The sequence below is a fragment of the Xenia sp. Carnegie-2017 genome, unplaced genomic scaffold (genome assembly GCF_021976095.1).
Source record: "Xenia sp. Carnegie-2017 unplaced genomic scaffold, XeniaSp_v1 HiC_scaffold_22, whole genome shotgun sequence".
NCBI classification, from domain to species: Eukaryota; Metazoa; Cnidaria; class Anthozoa; order Malacalcyonacea; family Xeniidae; genus Xenia; species Xenia sp. Carnegie-2017.
In genome coordinates this window covers 1,074,500-1,095,990 of record NW_025813485.1, presented here as the reverse complement: position 1 = coordinate 1,095,990, position 21,491 = coordinate 1,074,500, and the positions used below count along the sequence as shown (strand labels likewise).

At 33.3% G+C, this 21,491-nt stretch overlaps 3 protein-coding genes across 3 annotated transcripts in view; 2 read left to right on the top strand and 1 right to left on the bottom strand.

The window, feature by feature from the left end:
• Nucleotides 1–74: 74 nt before the first annotated feature.
• Nucleotides 75–5,897, bottom strand: LOC124446086 (external alternative NAD(P)H-ubiquinone oxidoreductase B1, mitochondrial-like). The gene is made up of 9 exons (XM_046996888.1): nt 5,888–5,897; nt 4,963–5,064; nt 3,631–3,860; nt 3,103–3,351; nt 2,810–2,943; nt 2,533–2,750; nt 1,301–1,473; nt 1,099–1,177; nt 75–962 (listed from the first exon to the last, which is right to left on the bottom strand). Exons 3-9 carry the CDS (start codon nt 3,800–3,802, stop codon nt 545–547), a joined length of 1,443 nt encoding a protein of 480 aa, XP_046852844.1. The 5' UTR covers nt 3,803–3,860; nt 4,963–5,064; nt 5,888–5,897; the 3' UTR covers nt 75–544.
• Nucleotides 5,898–6,101: 204 nt separating this feature from the next.
• Nucleotides 6,102–20,724, top strand: LOC124446082 (ATP-binding cassette sub-family C member 4-like). Its single transcript, XM_046996880.1, has 30 exons — nt 6,102–6,491; nt 8,120–8,230; nt 8,525–8,633; nt 8,788–9,003; nt 9,074–9,163; nt 9,424–9,587; nt 9,785–9,910; nt 10,342–10,480; nt 10,585–10,599; nt 10,957–11,058; nt 11,150–11,197; nt 11,272–11,313; nt 11,512–11,703; nt 11,869–11,963; nt 12,254–12,340; nt 13,058–13,154; nt 13,842–14,225; nt 14,324–14,455; nt 14,582–14,619; nt 14,836–15,071; nt 15,236–15,315; nt 15,391–15,541; nt 15,934–16,173; nt 16,503–16,603; nt 18,463–18,657; nt 18,733–18,888; nt 19,262–19,351; nt 19,542–19,714; nt 19,787–19,892; nt 20,351–20,724. Exons 1-30 carry the CDS (start codon nt 6,412–6,414, stop codon nt 20,513–20,515), a joined length of 3,960 nt encoding a protein of 1,319 aa, XP_046852836.1. The 5' UTR covers nt 6,102–6,411; the 3' UTR covers nt 20,516–20,724.
• The window catches only part of LOC124446085, an 18,912-nt gene continuing 7,934 nt past the window's right edge, over nt 10,514–21,491 (top strand). The window contains exons 1-2 of the mRNA XM_046996887.1: nt 10,514–10,591; nt 21,230–21,471. Coding sequence (XP_046852843.1) covers nt 21,278–21,471 — 194 coding nt within the window. The 5' untranslated portion in view covers nt 10,514–10,591; nt 21,230–21,277. The remainder of the gene's footprint in view (nt 10,592–21,229; nt 21,472–21,491) is intronic.

Below are 21,491 nucleotides of genomic sequence, written 5' to 3'. Positions count from 1 at the left end.
ATTTCACTAACTTCTCCCAACTCCCTCTCATTGTACAATTTTTCTCACTTTTAAAAGTTTAAACATATAAAACGTTCAAAGGTGCAAAATATTTTTTATTTTCTATGAATGTGTTCACACACCGAAGGGCTATTTTGAGAGAATTATGTTAACTCACATATTGTAAAGTCTGTGATATTCCAGACAAATGAATAATGATAGCGTTCTGCTGAAATGCTAGACAAAAAATAGCGGGCTGGACTTTCCAGTTATCTAGATAGAAAACGTACAGTATTATTTACATGCTAGTCTATTCTGAGGACGAAAAAACTTGATTTACATAAGAAAATTTAAAAGAAAATCTAATAATGAACAATATAATAGAATATTACAACTACTAATCAAAATACTTCATTTTGGGTCGTTGTCACCAAATCTTTAAAAAAACCTGAGCCCAAAGCAATATTATAATAACTGCAAAATTATTGAATAAAAAACATTCTAGAATCTCAACAAAATACAGGTGCATGATGTGAGAAGATTTATCCAAATCATGGGATGTCCATTAAATTCTTGAAGTATCACGTCCATTTATCTTCGTTTTTATCCAATCAAACGCAACCAAGATCCTCGTTCGCCATCCAACACATTCATTAAGATACGTCGCTCTCCACAACCACATCACCCACCAGCCAGACAAAGTACCTAAAATAGGTACTTTTAAGACGGCTTTATCATCTCCAACATAGGCAAAGGATCCAAGATGGCGATATGAGAATGGTTGTAAATCCAAATCTTTAAAGTCCTCATTTTCTGACGAATGAATTTTGGTAAACAATTTGGCAAGATAACGACCTTGTTGAGATGCAACTTGTGCAGTTGCAGGATAACTTCGTAGTTTACTGTCCACCTTCTTCAAAACGTCTCGAAATTCGTTTACATTTAATTTCTTGTTGCCATCTTCATCCACCTCATTAAAGGCCCTAACAAAATCAAAGGGATTCGTTCTTTATAATGCACCAGGCGATCAATTTAAAAAAGACGGCAAGACTGAAAGTCATAAAATGTGCACATAATGACTTAACCTTCTAAAGTTTAAAATATATTTGCAAAACCTACTTTTTTATCGACGTTTTCCATGCAGATGTGAAGTAAGACGACACTTGAGGATATTTCTCTTTGGCTTGTTCCATTATAGCTGAAAATTGCAAGTATAACTTTCAACACCAATGTATATACGAAATAATACTAATTAATTTAAGTATAAAAAAATATGTCTGCGTTAGTTTACTTGTATCCTTTCAAAAAATTTTCGATTTACCTGTAAATTCGTCAATGTCAAGGGAGCCATCGAAATCTTTGTCTGCTTTTTTAAACCATTCATCAATGGACTCTGTAATTTTTTCTTGTTCAACAACAGCGCAGTCACCAATTGCATAAATAGTCCCATTACTGCCCTTCACTCTTAGAAATTTATCCGTAACAAGACCATGCCTATTGACATTAAAACAATGTTCAAAAAGTAAAAAGACTTCCTTCTCCCCAGTGACAGCGACAGATCGTGTAAATTTTTTATTGGCTGGCTACACCATTCCTTTTCTCCCCTAAAGCAGACCTCTGCAACCTTCAACTTTAACTATTGCCTTTTTTTCAATGCCTCTCTCTTATATCCATTAAACATTGTTTGTCTCACTGCCGTTTTACCAATTATATGTTATCGGAACACACACTAAACACACTTCATTCCATTTCCATAATTTTTATGGCTTTGGACTGTTGATCTTGACTAACTAAAATGTTCTACCTTCTTTATCTCTACTTCTTGTAACCTTGTTCCTCTTGGGTATCTCTTACTTACACACATATGCGTGTTTTGTCTTCTTTCGGCTGATCTTCAATTTCAAGTGTATATTTCCATCTCTCTAGAGTAGCCCCTACCTGCTACTTATTTTCACTACCTGTCACAATATCATTAGACATCATGGTCCATATGGACGTCTGTCTAACCTCGCTTGATAACCTGTTCATCACCATCACAAACAAGAAAGAACTCAGAGCTGATCAACATCAAAATAAAACAGTTTGAGTCCTGCTAGTAAACGTTTAGCTGTAAGACCTTTCCTTTTGGTCTTTGGATGTCTATCTTTCTCCTAAGTTTAATGTCCACCAACTATTTTGCTTTTTTTCTAAAGCCCCAACATTCTAAGCCCCTTCTGTAACTCATAAACTGTAAAAGTCTATGCATACGTCTTCTTCCTCTCCTCTATCAACCTAAGGTTGTTTAATTTCCATCAACACTCTGCGGGTCAACAGTACTGATGGCGCTCGTTGTTACTCAGGCTTCTATCGATCCTGTATTGAAGAAGAACTGATTCGCATAATTAATTTGGTCAGATTTTAAAAATTAATGTCCTTCCGGCATTTCTATGGGTTTGAGACTGACAAAAGGGAAGAATGGGTGGTGTTCCTGAGGCCAAAATCATAAAAATTTGTCAGATTAAAAATTATTGATAATAACCATTAAACTATATCAAATAAAGAAATAGACAAAACCTGTTGTTTTGCTGAGGTAATTTCTGAGCAATTTTCTTAGTAAGAGGACAAGGAGCTATACCAGTAGCCCATACACACACACCAAATCTTTCGTTACGTTTTTGTTTTGACATTTTGTCCATGATAACAAGAGAATGATCAATGACCTCCGTGACACGGGAATTTGTCACACAGTTAACAATATCTGACTTAAAACGCTTTTCAGTGTAGTCACTGATCTAAACAAGAACGCTAATCAATAAAATGGCAACTTTAGAAAGAAAATGATAACTTTTACCTGTTCATCATAATTATTCAAAATATGATCTCGACTGTGTACCAATGTTATTTGAGCAATTTCTGAAAGTTTTCCATACTGCTTTATCAAATCTTCTTTCACAAAGTCACAAAGTTCTGCAGCAAATTCTACACCTAATACATTAAGAAATTTACATGTGAACATTTTTCTGCCATGGTAGCTACACACATTCAGAGCCAAAATTTGACATATGCCATCACATTGACTTTAATTGGTTAACAAACCAGGAGGTGGTAGAACTACAAAACTAAGCTGGAAAATATTCCACTAACCAGTCGGTCCTCCTCCGACTACAACGAAATGCAACAACTGTTTGATTTCATCGTCCGACCGTCCTTTCATTGCAGCAGTTTCAAAACAGTCAAGAATATTATTTCTGATAGCGTTAACATCGTTGATGGATTTTAAAAAATGACAGTTTTCTTCTACTCCAGGTGTATTAAAAGTATTATTTTGAGCACCAACAGCAACGATGAGAAGATCGTAATTTAAAGTGAACTCAGGATTTTCACCTGCTATTCCTTTAAAATAAAACAAAGATACCTCATTATATATAAAAATATAATTAGGGCAAACCAAACATATTTCATTATCAATTTAAAGTATTAAACTATAACGAGACTATAACTAGAGGGAATTTGTGCGAAAGTCATTCGTAGGTTTATGTAAGCAAAACCTCTGGGCTACACACTGATAGACCAAGAAATATTTAGCATAAATGGATTGCTTACTAAACTGATAGTTTTCATTGCTTGCTGATAATTTAGTCATAAAGTATTCTGAGACAGAGTAGAAACAACCTGAAATATCTTGACACTTCACTACATGATTTTCAACATCAACGTCTACACACTCAGCCTCGTGAAAATATATGTCAGTCTTGTGCCATTTACTGTATAGCTTCCTGATTGGCTCAACTAAACTACGAGCTTCCAATGTTCCCACGGTAACACTAGGAAGAAGGGGGGTCATCAAGAAATAGTTTCTTGGTGAGACAATCTCAATCTCGTACAAATCAGGATCCAAATTTCTAAAAATAAATAAGAATTGCAATATTGCTGGTTTTTAATAAGATTCAGTGCAGTTTACACATGATTTCACAATAATGAAATAAACTTATCATCAAATAATTGTGTGAAACAAAGTCATGACAATTCTTATTAGTTTTATAAACCAATCTCCAACATGTGAAGATATGTTTGAAGCAAAAATTTGTGTCAAAGACATTGATAGTAGAATAATACAGAGAAGACAGTACAATAAAGCAGGGAGGGAACAAAGAGCAAGGGAGGGAGGGCATTGTTTTAGCTTTCAAACATAGCAAATGTGTGTGTTACAAGAATAAACAGAGGTTGGAACCAATTAATAGATGATTTAAACCCTCCCTAAGATAAAACTGTTCTGCAGTTCCTAGAATGTCATTGTTTGATTATGCCCAGTGTCATGAGGTATCACACATGTGATTCAATAGTTTTGTCTCTTAAATCAAGAAATAAAAGATGTTTACTGTGTTATGCACAGGCTTATGCAAACAGAGAACTTTGGGGGAACTCGAGAGCTGATAAATACAAGCCCAAGACCATCAGAGCAAGGCGATGATTGTTGTCTAAAGTTGTTATCAAAGATAAAACTTGTAATTGTAATGTAAGTAGAGACGACATGTTTTTAATAAGAACATAATTTGAACATTAATTTGGAATGGCTTTAATCTTTCTGAAAGCAATTTTTCCCTCAACATAAACAACAACGAAAGAATGTTCACACAAGGACATCAGTGCCATCATATATCAATAATCAACTATATGTTTGTAAATGATGATCGTCCAGGTTAATAAAGTCCTGAGAAGGACTGTTTTTGTTCTTGTTGACTGACGTTTCGACAATTAGGTCATCTTCAGAGTCAAAAATGACAAATTTTTGACTCTGAAGATGACTACCGCTAAGGTTGTCGAAACGTCAGTCAACAAGAACAAAAACAGTCCTTCTCAGGACTTTATTAACCTGGACGATCATCATTTACAAACATATAACGATACTCCCAAGCTCAAACCATTTACTTTAATAATCAACTACATAATTTTTTAATAATTTATGAATCAATTGTATTGGTCAATTTTCGCAGAAGTACGCACCTTAAAAAATTGACAGCACCCCAACCAGTGCCAAGAATAACAACTTTTTTCTTTTCTCGTTTATCTGAAGCCAGAAGTATTGATGATGGGATAATGTTTAGACTAAAATAATTGAAAAGTGAGAAGCCAGATCCAATAACAATGACGCTTAAGGTGAATGTCAAACTTTGTTTTGTGTTTCGGCGAATATTTTTTCCATATTTACACGCAGAGAAAAAAAGAGATTTAAAGGAATCGTATGCCCGAGTCATTCCGTTAAAAAAATGCTCACTTTTTACGACTTTAAAGTAATTATGATAAGATCATAAGCTGTAATGCCCCTATGTTTGATAGGAAGATCCAACGAATACATATTTTGAAAATGAAGCTTTACTTTATGTAATTCAATTAAAGTTGATTCAAGATTTAAAATAACTTAAGGCCAATTTATACTTCTTACGACATGTGTCGCGCGACACTCTGGCTTGTGCAATCTATGGGCACGCGCCATCCAACAATCAAATAAAGCATTTATAGTAAACGCGACAACCCATGCGACAACCATGGTTTACATTATGTGCGACAACCATGGTTTGCATTTTGTCGGATTGTCGCGCAAGATAATTGGCTATCTAATAACACGTGAGTTAGTCATTTGTGTTTGTCTCAGCATATGTTTATCACAAATATGAAAAATATTAAATCATGGATGGATTCGAAGAAAGATTAGCGGAAGAAGTTAAGAAATACCCTCATATGTAAGACTCGTCTAGAAGGGATTATAAAGACCTACAAAATACTACGAATTCATGGAAGGAAATCGCCGAAAAGCTCGAAACAAATGATGCTGTTTGCAGACAAAAATGGAAGAAAATACGGGACCGATTTACGAAAGCCAAAAAGCGTTTGAAATCGAAGAGTGGTAATCCTGGCGGAAAACTTATACCTGCTATTGTCATTAGCCTGTCGTGGTTGTCTAGCATTTTAGCGCCGTTACATATGTCTAGCATATGTCTGCATATGGCTAGCATATGTCTGCGACGTTACAACTTTGCGAGGCGCACGTGTGCGACAATTGGTGAAATTACGTCAAATGTTACTTCCGTTTTGGTGATATGACGTCATATTCCTCATGCGACATGGCGCGCGACACGTGTCGCATGAACTATAAATTAGCCTTTAGAAGTCGTTCGAATGACTGATGATCAATCAGCGAGTTTATTCAAGTATTGGCTGTAGAAAAAGTGATTGTCTTTATGGCTGGATGTTTTTAAATTTGATGCCTTTCTTACTAGTTAAAAATATTTATTGTACGATTCAACTTGGTGTTGTAATCGCTGTTTCATTATGATGTCATTTCAATGTACTTAGAGTCTCAACTTTCAATATTAACCACGAGGAAAGATTCACTTGAACAAAAATTACTGCGGAAAAAAGCTGAGCAAGCAACCGATTCAGCTCTTGCGGGAAATGAAGAGGGAAAAAAATCCCCGCTGTAATGAAAATCCTGCTGCTAAGGCAAATTTTTTCTCATCACACGTTTCACAAAGGTTTGTGCAGACTCTCAATATTGCTTTTAAAAGAACTCTTAGTTTTTGACTTTGAAAAATATTGATATTAATGAAAAACAACTGATAGTAACGATGTTTATCTTGAAAATTATTCAAAGAAACAGAAATGCATTAAATTGTTAAAATAGTTTGAGGTTGACTTTATCGGTTGCCATTCAAAATTACGCACATTACGTAAATATAAATCACAAGCATTATCCATTTTATAGAAAATTTTTTTTCAGTCAGTTAACAATCAATTATTTGCATAGCATGGGTAAAATTACTGTGCTACTGATCGTTACAAAAAGCCCAGATTGCATTCCTGTTGCATATCCCAAAGATAGTCAGTGTGGACTTTCCATTTTGTCATGTGTTTCTTTGTTAATAATGCTTATCTTTGGCATATAGTTCACTCTAAATGCATATAGGCAAAAAGCTGTTGTGAATTTACTATGTTTAAATGATCAAAATCATTTGAATGTGAATTTTTAGCCCACATTCACTTTCCATTTATATGTACAATTGTTTCAAGCATGATAAAAATTCTAAAAATAAAATGGCAAAGTAGTTAAGATTGTAGAAATGGATGTCAATTAGTGATCACAGTCAATCCACTCAACAAAAGTTCTCTGTTATGGAATCTTGAAATAGGTAATATGTATGGCTTTAACTATTTGCTTCTCTCAGGAATAGAAATGCATCTTAGTAGCTTTATGAATGCAAACAAAGTAGGCTATAAGCAACGTTTTCTCAATCATGCCACAGCAAGAGTGTTTTAAAAGTTCAGTACAGTTCAAATAGACAGTAAAGCTGTTAGCCAAGTCCTATTTTGCATGAGTGCCCAAATGAAAATCTCTATTATTTTAACTTTCTCATTTGTTGATAGTTAAACATTGTTATAAATGTGATGAGGCCAAGTATATTAGGTTCAAACACTCAATCTTAATATAATAGATAGGCTGAAATAATGACACTGATCAACCAACGTGCCTTTGCCTTGAATATGATAATAGAGAAAGTGTTTGAAAATGAGGAAATGAAAAATTGATTACAAGAAATAAATTTTCATTGAAAACTGAATTTTAGCTCTCATGGAAATCAACTCTTGATCATCTTATATAAAAGTGGCATACAATTTACTTGGGAACTTATCCCAAAGAAGTTTTAATGAACGTCTTAATTGGTGGTTGTTTTCTTATCCTATGTCAACTCGATGAAGAAATAAACCTCCATCATGTGCACAATTATTAACTAGTGTGTTTTTGATTTGTGACACCATCTTTACGTGAATTTTCTCTTAAATTTTTACGTGTCAAACGTTGCATGCCAGCTAAAAAGTTTGATTAAAAATTGTCCTCCATTTATTTTCCAATGCACACAACATGAAATTTCCTTGAGAGCTCACAATCACCACCGCGTACATAGTATACGGTATTTGTACGACGGATTTTTAAAGCTGACATGGTTAGAGGCAAGTTAAATTTTTTCAACCATACTTTAAAACGCGAGCACCGTTATTTTTCATAGTTTACTAGAAAATGGACTATCTTATGATGAACGCTTGTCAAAGAAAACTTTCTCCACTACACTGTTTTAAAATCTTATATTTTTTATTCATTTTTTAGTTGGCTTGGCAAAACGTTGAGGAAGGGAAGCAAAACACCTTTAACAGAATCTGACATATGTGAAGTTCTTGAAAGAGATTCGACGACGTACCTTTCAGAAAAATTAGAAAAGTAGGTGATTTTGAGAAAGGAAACGCACTAAATCACGTTTATTTTGTCTGATAAACGACACAATTATTGAATGTTTACATGATATGTTAAAAGTTTTGAATATAGTTGTATTGTAAAATAATTTGATTAATTTTACTAATACGACAATCCTTAGCCACTTAAAACCGTTGTATCTTTCAAATACAAAATATTATACTATTATACGTATATTTTTATTAGTTGCATAATGTATTATCGTTATGATTGCTTTCATTGCGAGAATTGTCATTCTCATGATTAAGTATAACGTTTTAGAGCTTGGCAGCATGAGGTTAAAGTGTCGAAAAAACCAAGTCTCTTAATTCCATTGATGAAAGTCGCTGGATACAAGTATTTCTCTTCTCTGGTGTTTGCTATTTTAGAGGTACATTTTATATTTTTTATCTGCATTTTACAGTTAGTCTTTCAATCGTTGATTGTGCCACAACGCAAGCATTGAAGAGTTAAAGATTTAATGGAGGGATAAATGATTTTTACTATTCATCTGTGAAATTATTTAAATATTTTCTTTTGTTTAGATGTCAATGCGTGTAATCGTATCCATTTATATTGGAAAGATTGTGGCATCATTCAATACTGTTGATGGTGTTGATAAAGAGAGTGGTTATTTATTTGCTGCTGTTATCACCATTTGTACCTTTGTTGAGGCTATTGTTCACCATCCATTGTTTCTAGAATCATTGAGAACGGGAATGGATATAAGAATAGCGTTATCAGCTGTTATCTACAACAAGGTGATGTTTGTATTTCACGTATAAAAATAAAGTACATATTTTACTGATTAGCTGATTTGTACGTACATAGGCATTGCGCATGAGCCAGGCCTCCTTGGGTTTCACTGACACTGGACAAATAGTCAACCTTGTCACAAATGATGTTCAAAAAACAGAAGAGGTACAATAGTATAGTTGGAGAAATAATATAGATCTCTCGTTGTTCGGTACCAAGTTTTTGATTCTGTATCAGCAACACGATATATTGATAAGTCACAAAAACGAGGAAAATGATAGGAAACAGCAAATTAAAAATACTGAGTTTATAAATGGATTATTTTGATCGTGTTGTTTGAAAAGGAATTGTTTTGGAACGTACATATACCTGTTACCTATGGTGCGTTTTTTTCTCTCAAATTATTTCAACTGAACGTTTTATAGGCTTTGCTCTTTGGCCTTCTTGTTATTCCCGCTCCAGTGGTACTCCTTATTGCATCTTATTTATGCTGGACGGAGATTGGGTTTTCATTTCTTCCTGGGATGGCACTTCTTTTTATTTTACCGGCGTTTCAATCTTGGCTTGGAAAGTACTTTGCTTCTCTGCGGTAGGTCAATAGAATGGTTTGAAGTTAGTTTGTAAGTACATGAACTCAAGTCTTGTACATGGCAATCCACGTCAAAAAAAAATGAAATGTTTCTTTTGCATTGGTTTCGTACTTCATTTTTTAACGTTTTCAATTTATTACATGACTTATAACCCTCTGGACCAATCAACCAACAGGGATCATCTTTCCTTTTTTAGAGCAAAAACAGCCATACTTCGTGATGAGCGAATAAAAATAATGAATGAAGTTATTTGTGGCATGCGTGTCATTAAAATGTATGCTTGGGAATATCCATTTTCTAAACTTGTCTGCAATGTCAGAAGGTACATATTTTATAATGAAACAGTTGTAATGTTCATAGTCTTTCTTACGATCTCACTGATGCGAGTGTGAATGATACTAATATTGAGTTGTTGTAATAATGTAAGGGTTTATATAAATGGATATGAATGAAAGTCTATTCTCTTACACAAAGTTCTTGTCCCTTGTTACATTTACAAAAATTACACAACGGAAATTTTTGTAGAACATTCCTAGACAAACCGATGTACGTAAGAACTGTTGTCATAGCTACGTACCATGTGATCACAATAGTGTTATGTTTTAAAAATTTTTTGAGAAGAAATGTCTGTTTTCACATTAAAAATCTTCGTAACATTACGATAAAATGTATTGCATTTTTATCTAAATTTTGTTTTTGTCCATTGTTGTTATGGTAGTTTATGTCTATTAAATCAAATCATTAAAATTTTAGAAAGGAAATCAAAAAAGTGGCCAACACATTACGTTTGAACGCTCTAAACGCAATGCTTTATCTTTCGACGATTCCATTGGTGTCTACTGCAATGTTTATACCATACGTGTTAAATGGACATACTCTCACAAATGAGAAAGTATTTACGATTGTTGCCATTATCTCTGCTATTCATTCTTTGACCTCTGTTTTTATACCGAGGTTCATCACAGGCTTTAAAGAATCTGGTGTATCTCTTCGTAGAATTGCGGTATGCAGGTCTCTTTGTGTGTGTGTGGGGAGGTCTTCTATGAATACGTCAGTGGTCTGTTTGTTGGTGCCACGTCATGTAGTAGTCTGCCATTGAACTTGTTCGCTAACGCGGACATTAAAACATAGTACTTGTTATATTTATATTCATGCAGTAAAAAAAGTAGATCAAGTTTCATACAACTTGCTTGAACGATTTTAATACAGCTACTTTCTTGTCTGTTGATTAAAGTGATGTCACTAACAATTTAATCAACTCTTCATTATCATATTTGATAGTTAAATTTTTTTGACTTATTATTGTTGTATGCTTGCTGAAGTTTCTCGCATTTTGATTTGTCTGTTTTATATTCTTTGTCCATTCAGAAATTCTTACTTTTGGATGAAGGAAAAACTCTCTCTGCCAATAGAGCCAGAGATGAAACACATGGTGTTACATTTGATAATGTCTGTTCTTCTTGGAACAAGGTTATTGAACTTTTTAAATAATACTGTAGTTTTCAACATTGATTCATGTTTGATCATTCGTGTCTTTCATCATGTTACTTTGATGTTTTAGGAAAGCAATGAGAATGTTTTATCAAATGTTACTTTCAAAGTATCACCTGTACGTATCCCGAATTCTGAGAAATATTTCGTAATTTCTTTTCTGGTTACAAATTCGTTGTTTTCTATTCACAGGGAGAACTTTTGATGATTGTTGGTCCAGTTGGATGTGGAAAGGTGAAAAGTTCTGAATTGACGTCTTTTTGCTTTGATGTTAATTTATGTCTTATAAACACATCAATGAAATTATATTCAATAACAAAACATTATGTATTGCCTTCCAAATAAATTTACCATAAAATTATTTTCAAGCTATAAGCCTGAATTTACTTTGTTTTGCTTTAAGAGAAATTGAATTTTATATTTGTATTCTAGTCATCGCTGCTAATGACGTTACTACGTGAACTTCCAGTAACCAATGGTGTCATTTGTATCAATGGCCGTGTTGCATATGTATCACAACAACCTTGGGTTTTCTCAGGAACTCTTCGAGAAAATATTCTGTTTGGAAGAAATTTTGATAAAAACAGATATTTTGAAGTCATTCATGGTTGTGCTCTTGAAAAGGTTACATCTTTATAAACACTTTTATACAACATTCAATCCATTTTCACCCGTTTGTCTTGTGTTACATTTCAAAATTTCATTTATTACGATACAGAGCAGTAAAGAAGAATAAAGTGATTGATTTTCAACCTTTTCCCCTCCAATTAATTTATTTTTTGCTTGAAGGATATTGAAGCTCTTTCTGATGGTGATGACACTTTAGTTGGAGAGCGTGGTGTATCATTAAGTGGTGGACAGAGAGCAAGAGTGAATTTAGCGAGGTACAGAGCCAATCTTTATATGTCAGCGCGACTCGTTCACTTTGCAGTCATCTATATTTTATTTATGTGGAGTATAAGTTTTAGAATTGAACGTTTTGATTAATTACTTAAAACAATTTTATCTCAAAGATAGTTGTGAAATTGAAGTTTTTATGATGAACGTAACTGTGATCACTGATCATAATATTGTCTGAGTTATCATTCAAGATATATTTTGCATTTGTTCATTTGATTTCAATATAAAATGACATCACAAGCAATTGCATGTACGTTTATTAATTTATTTATAGAGCCATTTATATGGATGCAGATGTTTACCTAATGGACGATCCTCTTAGTGCTGTTGACGCACATGTTTCTAGACATATCTTTAGCAAGTAAGAATTTACAATCTTTGCTTTCATAAAATTTATGCATGAAGAATTTTTATAACGTCTTTTTCCAAAATCTGCGCGATAGATCTATCATATTTTATAAGTCAGATCACAGAAACATTTACATAACAGGACCAAATTTGTGGGCTGACCACGCTAGAGCCTGAGTTTTTCAAACAGCTGATTATCAAGCCAAAAATAGCTATAACTAGCAGTATTATATGAATATATTTCCAATTCAAAATACTTTAAAACAAATCTTAGTGGTAATAATTTAATTCTTGAATATTCTGTAGATTTTTTGACTGATGGTGTTGTTTTTAAAGTATTTTGAATTCAAAATAAGCTGTGTAGGTATATTGTATTCTAACCTAGCAAAGATCTGTCATTGATAACAAGTTAAGCATATGACATTACATATTTAGCACTTTAAGAGATACTCTTTACCTTTGCAGTAATTTGCCTTGGAATTAATCATATTTTTAAAAAGGAGTGTTATAATTCAAGTTTTTGTTAAGTCAGAAAAGTTTTAATAACATATTAAGATAATAAGATATTAATTTAAATTGAAACAATTAATGGTATATTTATGATTGTAATTTACCTTACTAAACGAGAGTAATTGTTTTGATGAAGTAATGAGAAGAAACTAGTCAGTTTTTTTTTGTTCTTTTTGGACGATCACGTCTACATTCTTATCCAAACCGTCCATTTTTTTAGTTGTATTCGTGGTATTTTGAAGACAAAACTATGTGTTCTTGTCACTCATCAATTGCAATTTCTTGCTGACGCAGATCGAATTCTCTGTTTGAATGAGGTGAGTTTCAAACAAGGTTTTTTTAAATGTGGAGGCAGAGTAATTGCGATGACTGGCTAGCACAAGTAGGTAAAAGTCATATCAAAAATGGAAAATAATGACTAGCATTACTCAATTATTAACATGAAATATTTCTTTGTTGTTTTTGTCTGAATGAATATGGAAAGTTTTCATATGTACGTCACATGTCTGAATAAATTTTGATACTTTTCAGAAACTGTATGTCACGTGTGTGAATGAATGTGAATACTTTTCAAAAACTGTATGTCACGTGTGTGAATGAATGTGGATACTTTTCAAAACTGTATGTCACGTGCGTGAATGAACGTGGATACTTTCCAGAAACTGCATGTCACGTGTGTGAATGAATGTGGATACTTTTCAAAAACTGTATGTCACGTGTGTGAATGAATGTGGATACTTTTTAAAAACTGTATGTCACGTGTGTGAATGAATGTGAATACTTTTCAAAAACTGTATGTCACGTGTGTGAATGAATGTGAATACTTTTCAAAAACTGTATGTCACGTGTGTGAATGAATGTGGATACTTTTCAAAAACTGTATGTCACGTGCGTGAATAAACGTGGATACTTTCCAGAAACTGCATGTCACGTGTCTGAATGAATGTGGATACTTTTCAAAAACTGTGCTTTGTGTTGTATGGAAATATTCTGTTCTTCACTAGGGAAATGTTGTCGGTTATGGAAATATAAAACAACTTAAAAAAGAAGGTGTTGATATTTTATCAATGATTCGTGTTGATGAAAACCAAGATGAAGAACATTCATTTGCTAATGCTTCAAATCATTACGAACAGCAAATCACGTTTAGACCAAAACCAAAACGTCAAATTTTACAATCACCGCAAAGAGTGAGAAAGAAACATACTTCACTTAGTGAACATGAACTCAGTGAAAAATTATTATCTGACTCTGATGTTGTGCTTCGTGCTCATTCTGCGCATGATCTAAGTCTTGCCGTTGTTAGTTCTGGTCATAATCACCGTTTGAACGCTTCGACAAGTTTTTATGAACTTGAGTGTGGTGAGAAAGATCAATTATTCAGTCAGGTAAGCGATCTTTAGAGTTTAAGTTTTGTGCAATAGCAACTTTCTCATTGTAGTAACAACTTTGTGTCTTTGTACTTGAAGGAGACTTTTTTTTGAAGGAAGATGATGGTGATATTTCAGATGGTCGCATAACTGGTCGTGTCACCTTTCAAATTTATAAAGAATACTTTCTTGCTGGGGCAAAACCTTTGTTTTTATGTTTCTCGTTCGTCGTGTTTCTATTGGGTCAGGTATAGATAAAATAAACGTGTTACAACTCGTTCGTCGTGTTTCTATTGGGTCAGGTATAGATAAAATAAACGTGTTACAACGTGTTCAATAGAAAATGTTTTATTTATTGATGATTATGATTTTAGTGTTCTTTGATGATATCTGAATGGTGGCTTGCTCAATGGTAAATATACTCTATAACTGAACATTTAACATACTTTACAATCTCTACTCTATAGCTCAACATTTAACATACTTTAAAAATCTCTACTCTATAGCTCAACTTTTAACATGCTTTACAATTTCACGAATCAAATTTGCTGTACTTCAATAAAAAATCCATTTTAAGTCGTCATTGAAGTTTTTAAAAGATTTTTTTGACGTGTTTACCTTTATTCAGGTCCAATTGGGAAGAAAGTCAAGTTGAAAAAAATATTTCCAGAGCAATAATCGAGGAAAAGCGAGAAGAGAATCTTATGATTTACATTGGTTCTGTTCTTGTTGTTGTTTTGTTTGCATTTACACGAGCTGTTTTATGGCTTCAGATTTTAATCAGTGCATCAAGACATTTACATGACAGAATGTTTAACACCGTGCTCAGAGCTCCTATCTATTTCTTCGACACAAATCCTGTCGGTATGTAATCTTCATATTTCAAAATATGCGTGTTAGGCGAGGCTTGCTTGCGCATTTATCATGTTAGAGACGATACAATAAAACGTTCAGTCTTTTGGATATTTTATCATCCAATGATATCCAATATTATATTAAAACTACTAAATTATAAATAACTGATTTAGGTCCAGTTCTCAACCGCTTTTCCAAAGATATTGGCTTAACAGATGATATGTTGCCCTTGACATTTTTTGATTCTTCTTCGGTAAATTGACCTATAATCAATAGTCATTCACTTTAAATAGTTACAACTTACAATTGTGTACATTTTATGTTTTAGCTTGGATTATTTGCTTTGGCAGTTCTTGTGATGAGCGTCATTTCTCTACCTTATATCGCAGTATTTGTTTTACCAATTATTGGTATCTTTGTTTGGTTAAGACAATATTATCTTAAATCATCGAGGGAAATAAAAAGAATGGAAGCTTTGAGTAAGTAGCTACTTCATCGTGGTTTCAAAATTCTTCGTTGTCATACATTACTAAAGGTGGTAGCCATCAAAGGAAGACAATTCTTTGTCGACTTGATAAAAAAGATGATCAATAATATTGTTTTGTTATGATAGTAGCTCCAAACTTTAAACAAGAGCTGTCCACAGTTTGCATATAACTCCACTAAAAAGACTTCATAAAAATGCAAGGCGAATTTCTGAGGATTGCATGCACAATATATTACAATATTAGTTATTAGATGTGAAAAAGTACATTTGAAATGGTTCTTTTATTTTTGCTTTAATATCAACACTGTTGCTTATCTTATTTCAACGTAACACATTTACAGTGAGTTTTATCACGAGAAAAAGTATTTTAATCTTTTATTTCAGGACGAAGCCCTTTATACTCGCATATTTCTGCGACACTTCAAGGATTGGCTATAATTCGCGCGTCCGAAGAGCAAAATCAATTTACTGATATGTACAATTCCTATCAAGATTCCGACACAGCGGCTAATTTTTTCTGCATTGCTGCAAATCGATGGTTGGGTTATAGACTTGACATGATCTGTGCCACTTTAATGACCATTGTATGTTTTACACCTTTATTGGTCAATGAATTCGGTTTTGGTGAGTTAAAATTTTTATGATATTTTGGTTGCCAACAAAGTTTTCAATTTTTGGTTTTGAAAATTCATTCATTCTGATGTACTTAGAGCAAATGAGCATTAAATTAAACAAAAATCAACGCATTTAATCACAGTATTTTGAATTTTTATGATGACATCTAGGTGTATTCTATGGAAGTCGATTCAAAAACATTTAAAAAGATATAATTTTTCATATTCTTTGCCTAATTACTCGTTATTGCATTAAAATAGTACGTGGAAATTAACGCATATTGGTTCTCTACAGAGCAAATGGACGCATTTAATCTGCTTTCCTTATTTTTTATGTAGAAGTAAATCCGGTTCTAGTTGGTTTATCTCTTGTTTATACAAAACGCCTGACAGGAATGTTTCAGTACTGCGTAAGGCAAACTGCTGAGGTCGAAAATCAGGTAATATTAATGATAAATATATTATGGGAGAAAAAACTTTTCTTTAACTTTTGTGCGAATGATGCATTGGAAAATAAATACGACATTTGAAAATTAACACGACGTATGTATACCTTTCACTTGGAAAATTGAGTGAGTGGAATAGCATTTTTTCAACTAATTGAGAAACTAAGAATGAGAGCTGAACTAGAAACTTTTACTGGATATCGGTGATCTATAGTTTACTGGATATCGGTGATCTATAGTTTACTGGATATCGGTGATCTATAGTTTACTGGATATCGGTGATCTATAGTTTATTGGATATCGGTGATCTATAGTTTACTCGATATCGGTGATCTATAGTTTACTGGATATCGGTGATCTATAGTTTACTGGATATCGGTGATCTATAGTTTACTGGATATCGGTGATCTATAATTTACTGGATATCGGTGATCTATAGTTTACTGGATATCGGTGATCTATAGTTTATTGGATATCGGTGATCTATAGTTTACTGGATATCGGTGATCTATAGTTTACTGGATATCGGTGATCTATAGTTTATTGGATATCGGTGATCTATAGTTTACTGGATATCGGTGATCTATAGTTTACTGGATATCGGTGATCTATAGTTTACTGGGTATCGGTGATCTATAGTTTACTGGATATCGGTGATCTATAGTTTACTGGATATCGGTGATCTATAGTTTACTGGATATCGGTGATCTATAGTTTACTGGATATCGGTGATCTATAGTTTACTGGATATCGGTGATCTATAGTTTACTGGATGTCGGTGATCTATAGTTTACTGGATGTCGGTGATCTATAGTTTACTGGATATCGGTGATCTATAGTTTACTGGATATCGGTGATCTATAGTTTACTGGATATCGGTGATCTATAGTTTACTGGATATCGGTGATCTATAGTTTACTGGATATCGGTGATCTATAGTTTACTGGATATCGGTGATCTATAGTTTACTGGATATCGGTGATCTATAATTTACTGGATATCGGTGATCTATAGTTTACTGGATATCGGTGATCTATAGTTTATTGGATATCGGTGATCTATAGTTTACTGGATATCGGTGATCTATAGTTTACTGGATATTGGTGATCTATAGTTTACTGGATATCGGTGATCTATAGTTTACTGGATATCGGTGATCTATAGTTTACTGGATATCGGTGATCTATAGTTTACTGGATATCGGTGATCTATAGTTTACTGGATATCGGTGATCTATAGTTTACTGGATATCGGTGATCTATAGTTTACTGGATGTCGGTGATCTATAGTTTACTGGATATCGGTGATCTATAGTCTACTGGATATCGGTGATCTATAGTTTACTGGATATCGGTGATCTATAGTTTACTGGATATCGGTGATCTATAGTTTACTGGATATCAATGATCTATAGTTTGCTGGATATCGGTGATCTATAGTTTACTGGATATCGGTGATCTATAGTTTACTGGATGTCGGTGATCTACGTATGGATAGCATTATCTCAAGATAATAAATGATTTATGGTAGAGGTTCTTTCAGTAGCTATTTCGACGTTGCATGGACCTGTGTGATTGCTTAGCTCTTTTTTATGTGTGTTTTCTATAGTTTAATTCATTTATAGTAAACAGCTATACTTTCCTGCCATCAGAATAGAAATAATTTTAGAGAAAAAAAATGTTTGTTAAAACGATTATACAGGTGAAGATGAAAACGGCATTACATCAAAGCACGATTTTTTTAATATCTCTTGTTCAATTGGTTAACTTTCAAATAAAGACGGTGTCATGTAGTGTTTTAATGTAATTTTTCCAACAATCCGTCGTGACATTTTTCTACTGCATAAATTTCAGATGGTGTCTGTAGAACGAATTCTTCAGTATACACAAATCGAATCTGAAGCAGAATTGGAACAACGAGATGTTCTACCAAGAGAAAGCTGGCCTGAGTCTGGAGAAATTGTTGGTGAAGATGTTACATTTCGTTATCATTCATCTTTGCCACTTGTTTTAAAAGGGATAAACTTTCATATCAAAGCAAAAGAAAAGGTTGACGAAGTTTATCGTTCAAAACAATGAAATTGTTATATCTGTTTATAACTTTCGTCATTTTAATCAATTTAGATTGGTATAGTTGGTCGAACTGGTGCTGGAAAGTCATCGTTAATATGTGCATTGTTTCGTTTAGCGGAGCCTGGTGGTTGTATTTCTATTGATGGTATAGCTATTGATAAAATGGGATTACATAATCTCAGAGAAAAACTGTCAATTATACCTCAGGTTAGGATTATATGAAGCACAGTGGTTGCATATTAATTGTTCTATATATGTCTGTTTGTAAAATTGCATGAATAAAAATCATCAATTATTCCTTGGATGAGGATTTGTGGAGCCTGGTAGTTGCAGATCTATTTTTGATATATATATTGATCAACCACACACCTCACTAGTAAGAATGTTGAAGAAATAATGATATTACTGACCTAGTATTATATAATATGCGTTGTTCTATATGAAAAACTATGTTTTATAAATTTTCATAACGGCAACATTTATGGAACACGAAATATTTGAATATTAGTAAAATGTTTTGCTTGAAAAATTCACACGAAACGAAACATTTTTCACATTTTTTCATGAATATATTTTACAGGATCCTGTGATTTTTGTTGGGTCGATTCGCTATAATTTAGATCCATTCTCAAATCATGAAGATGTCGTCTTATGGAATGCCCTTGAAGAGGTAAAACAGTACAGATACAGAAATCGTACTTAAACCTACAGCAATGGTAAACATAAATTAACCCAAAGTAGAATTAAAGTCAGACCAACATTACTTAATGTACACATTGCTTCTATATTTATGTAAAACCTTTTATCATCCATAGGAATTACAACAATACAGCTGTATAACATATTGTTTCAAACCTTAGGTACAACTGAAAGAATTCGTCAATAATTTTCCAAGCAAATTAGAATTTCGTATCAGTGAATCAGGGAATAATTTAAGTGTTGGACAGCGTCAACTGATCTGCCTGGCTAGAGCTATCATCAAACATAACAAAATACTTATCATTGATGAAGCAACTGCGAATGTTGATCACAAGTATATATGCTTTTGACTGATTTGTTTCGCTAAATAACTTAACTGCCCAATGCCTTGTTTGTATTTATTTAGAACAGATAATCTTATACAGCAAACTATTCGTGAAAAATTTCGAGATTGCACAGTTCTTACTATAGCTCATCGGTTGAATACTATAATGGATACTGATAGGATAATGGTAGGTTAAATAAATATAATTCATGTCTGTCATCTGTTGCTTGAAAGAATCGTGTCTTGTTGAAAGTCAAAACTGAGTGTGGTTGTATTATTATGTGCAGACCCAGGCCCGTAACCAGGGGAGTGCACTGGTTGCACGTGCCCCCCCCCCCCAAAGTTAAAAAAGGTCCGCTTTTCCAACATAGTTTGATTTACTTTATTTTAAAATTTTTTAAATTTAATGAAAAGCTATTTGTTGCATTTAAATTAACTGATGTTATGCTAAATTCCGAAAATATAGTTGAGTTATACGAGTCCGATTTTCTCGAATGTACACCCCACCCCCTCAAACTTTCTTGTTACGGCCTTGAGATCTTGATAGTCACTGCAGTTTTATAATCCACGAAAACTATATACACAATCCAACAGAAATCCAACAGAATTAAATGAGTCAATATAATGATTTCGTAAATTTTAAAGGTTTTAGATGCTGGAGAAATAATTGAATTTGATGAACCACTTGAACTTTTAAATCAACCTCAATCTTTGCTCAGTTTGATGGTAAAACAGACTGGAAAAGAATCATCATTACAGTTACATAGACTGGCTAAAGCTGCCTACGAAAAGAGACAAGCTCGCGATTAGATTTGGTGAATAAAACGTGCTGATTTCATGGAATGTTCCCTGATTCTGAACTGTAATCCATAAAATCTTTTCAGAACACACGGCAATATGAAATTTCTAAACAATTTATTTGTAGTAATTAGTCATTATTTAAAATCAATTTGTACAATCAATATTATAAGATTAATTTCTTGATATTTAATGCATTACCAAAAACTCTGTTTCTTTTATCCATGTGCGTTTATTTGGCATTCTTATTTTGCAATGTTTTGAAAATTTCACGCAAATGTAACTATTTTTTGCATTTTTAGAACAGAGTAGGTTAGTGTCGGATCAATTTGTGATGAAAAAAACTTATTATCTTTTAAATTGTAATGATAATTTAATTTGGAAGAAACGTGAGGAATTATGATAGGTAGACTCACTGACGTTGCACCAATGCATAGCACTGACCATGAGCTTTGCCGTCTGCCCCACTGGCTCACTGACCCTTTAGGAAAGTTGTGAATTTCAATTTTGCATCGACTACACTTTATTCATGATTTTGTTTACCGACGTTGTAAATTTCAAGCAATTTTACAGAAATTTTGTAAATGCTATAAAATTTACCAAATGTGATAAGATTTGTAATGATAACAACGAATTACGAACGCATAGCTTGTTGCTATGGGCTGATGGCGCTGTTGTTTTGCTTGTCTGTCATTATGTTTTTAGTACAATTTATCTTTTGTATAGATGAATACTTTACAATATGGATAAACTCTTTAACAAAACTCTCAAAAAATGCCTGGTATGGATGATAAATCTCAGATGATGGACTGCAGACCAAAGTATTCAAAAGTTTCAGAAACACTTCGTTATGTCACGTCTGGTTCTATTCAGTGCTCCATATTTTGTGGGGGAAAGCAATGTAAATACGAAGGACCGGCGAAATGGACAGAGAATGAAATGGCTATCAAAGGCTTATACTCTTCTTGGTTAGTATTTTTGAATTTAA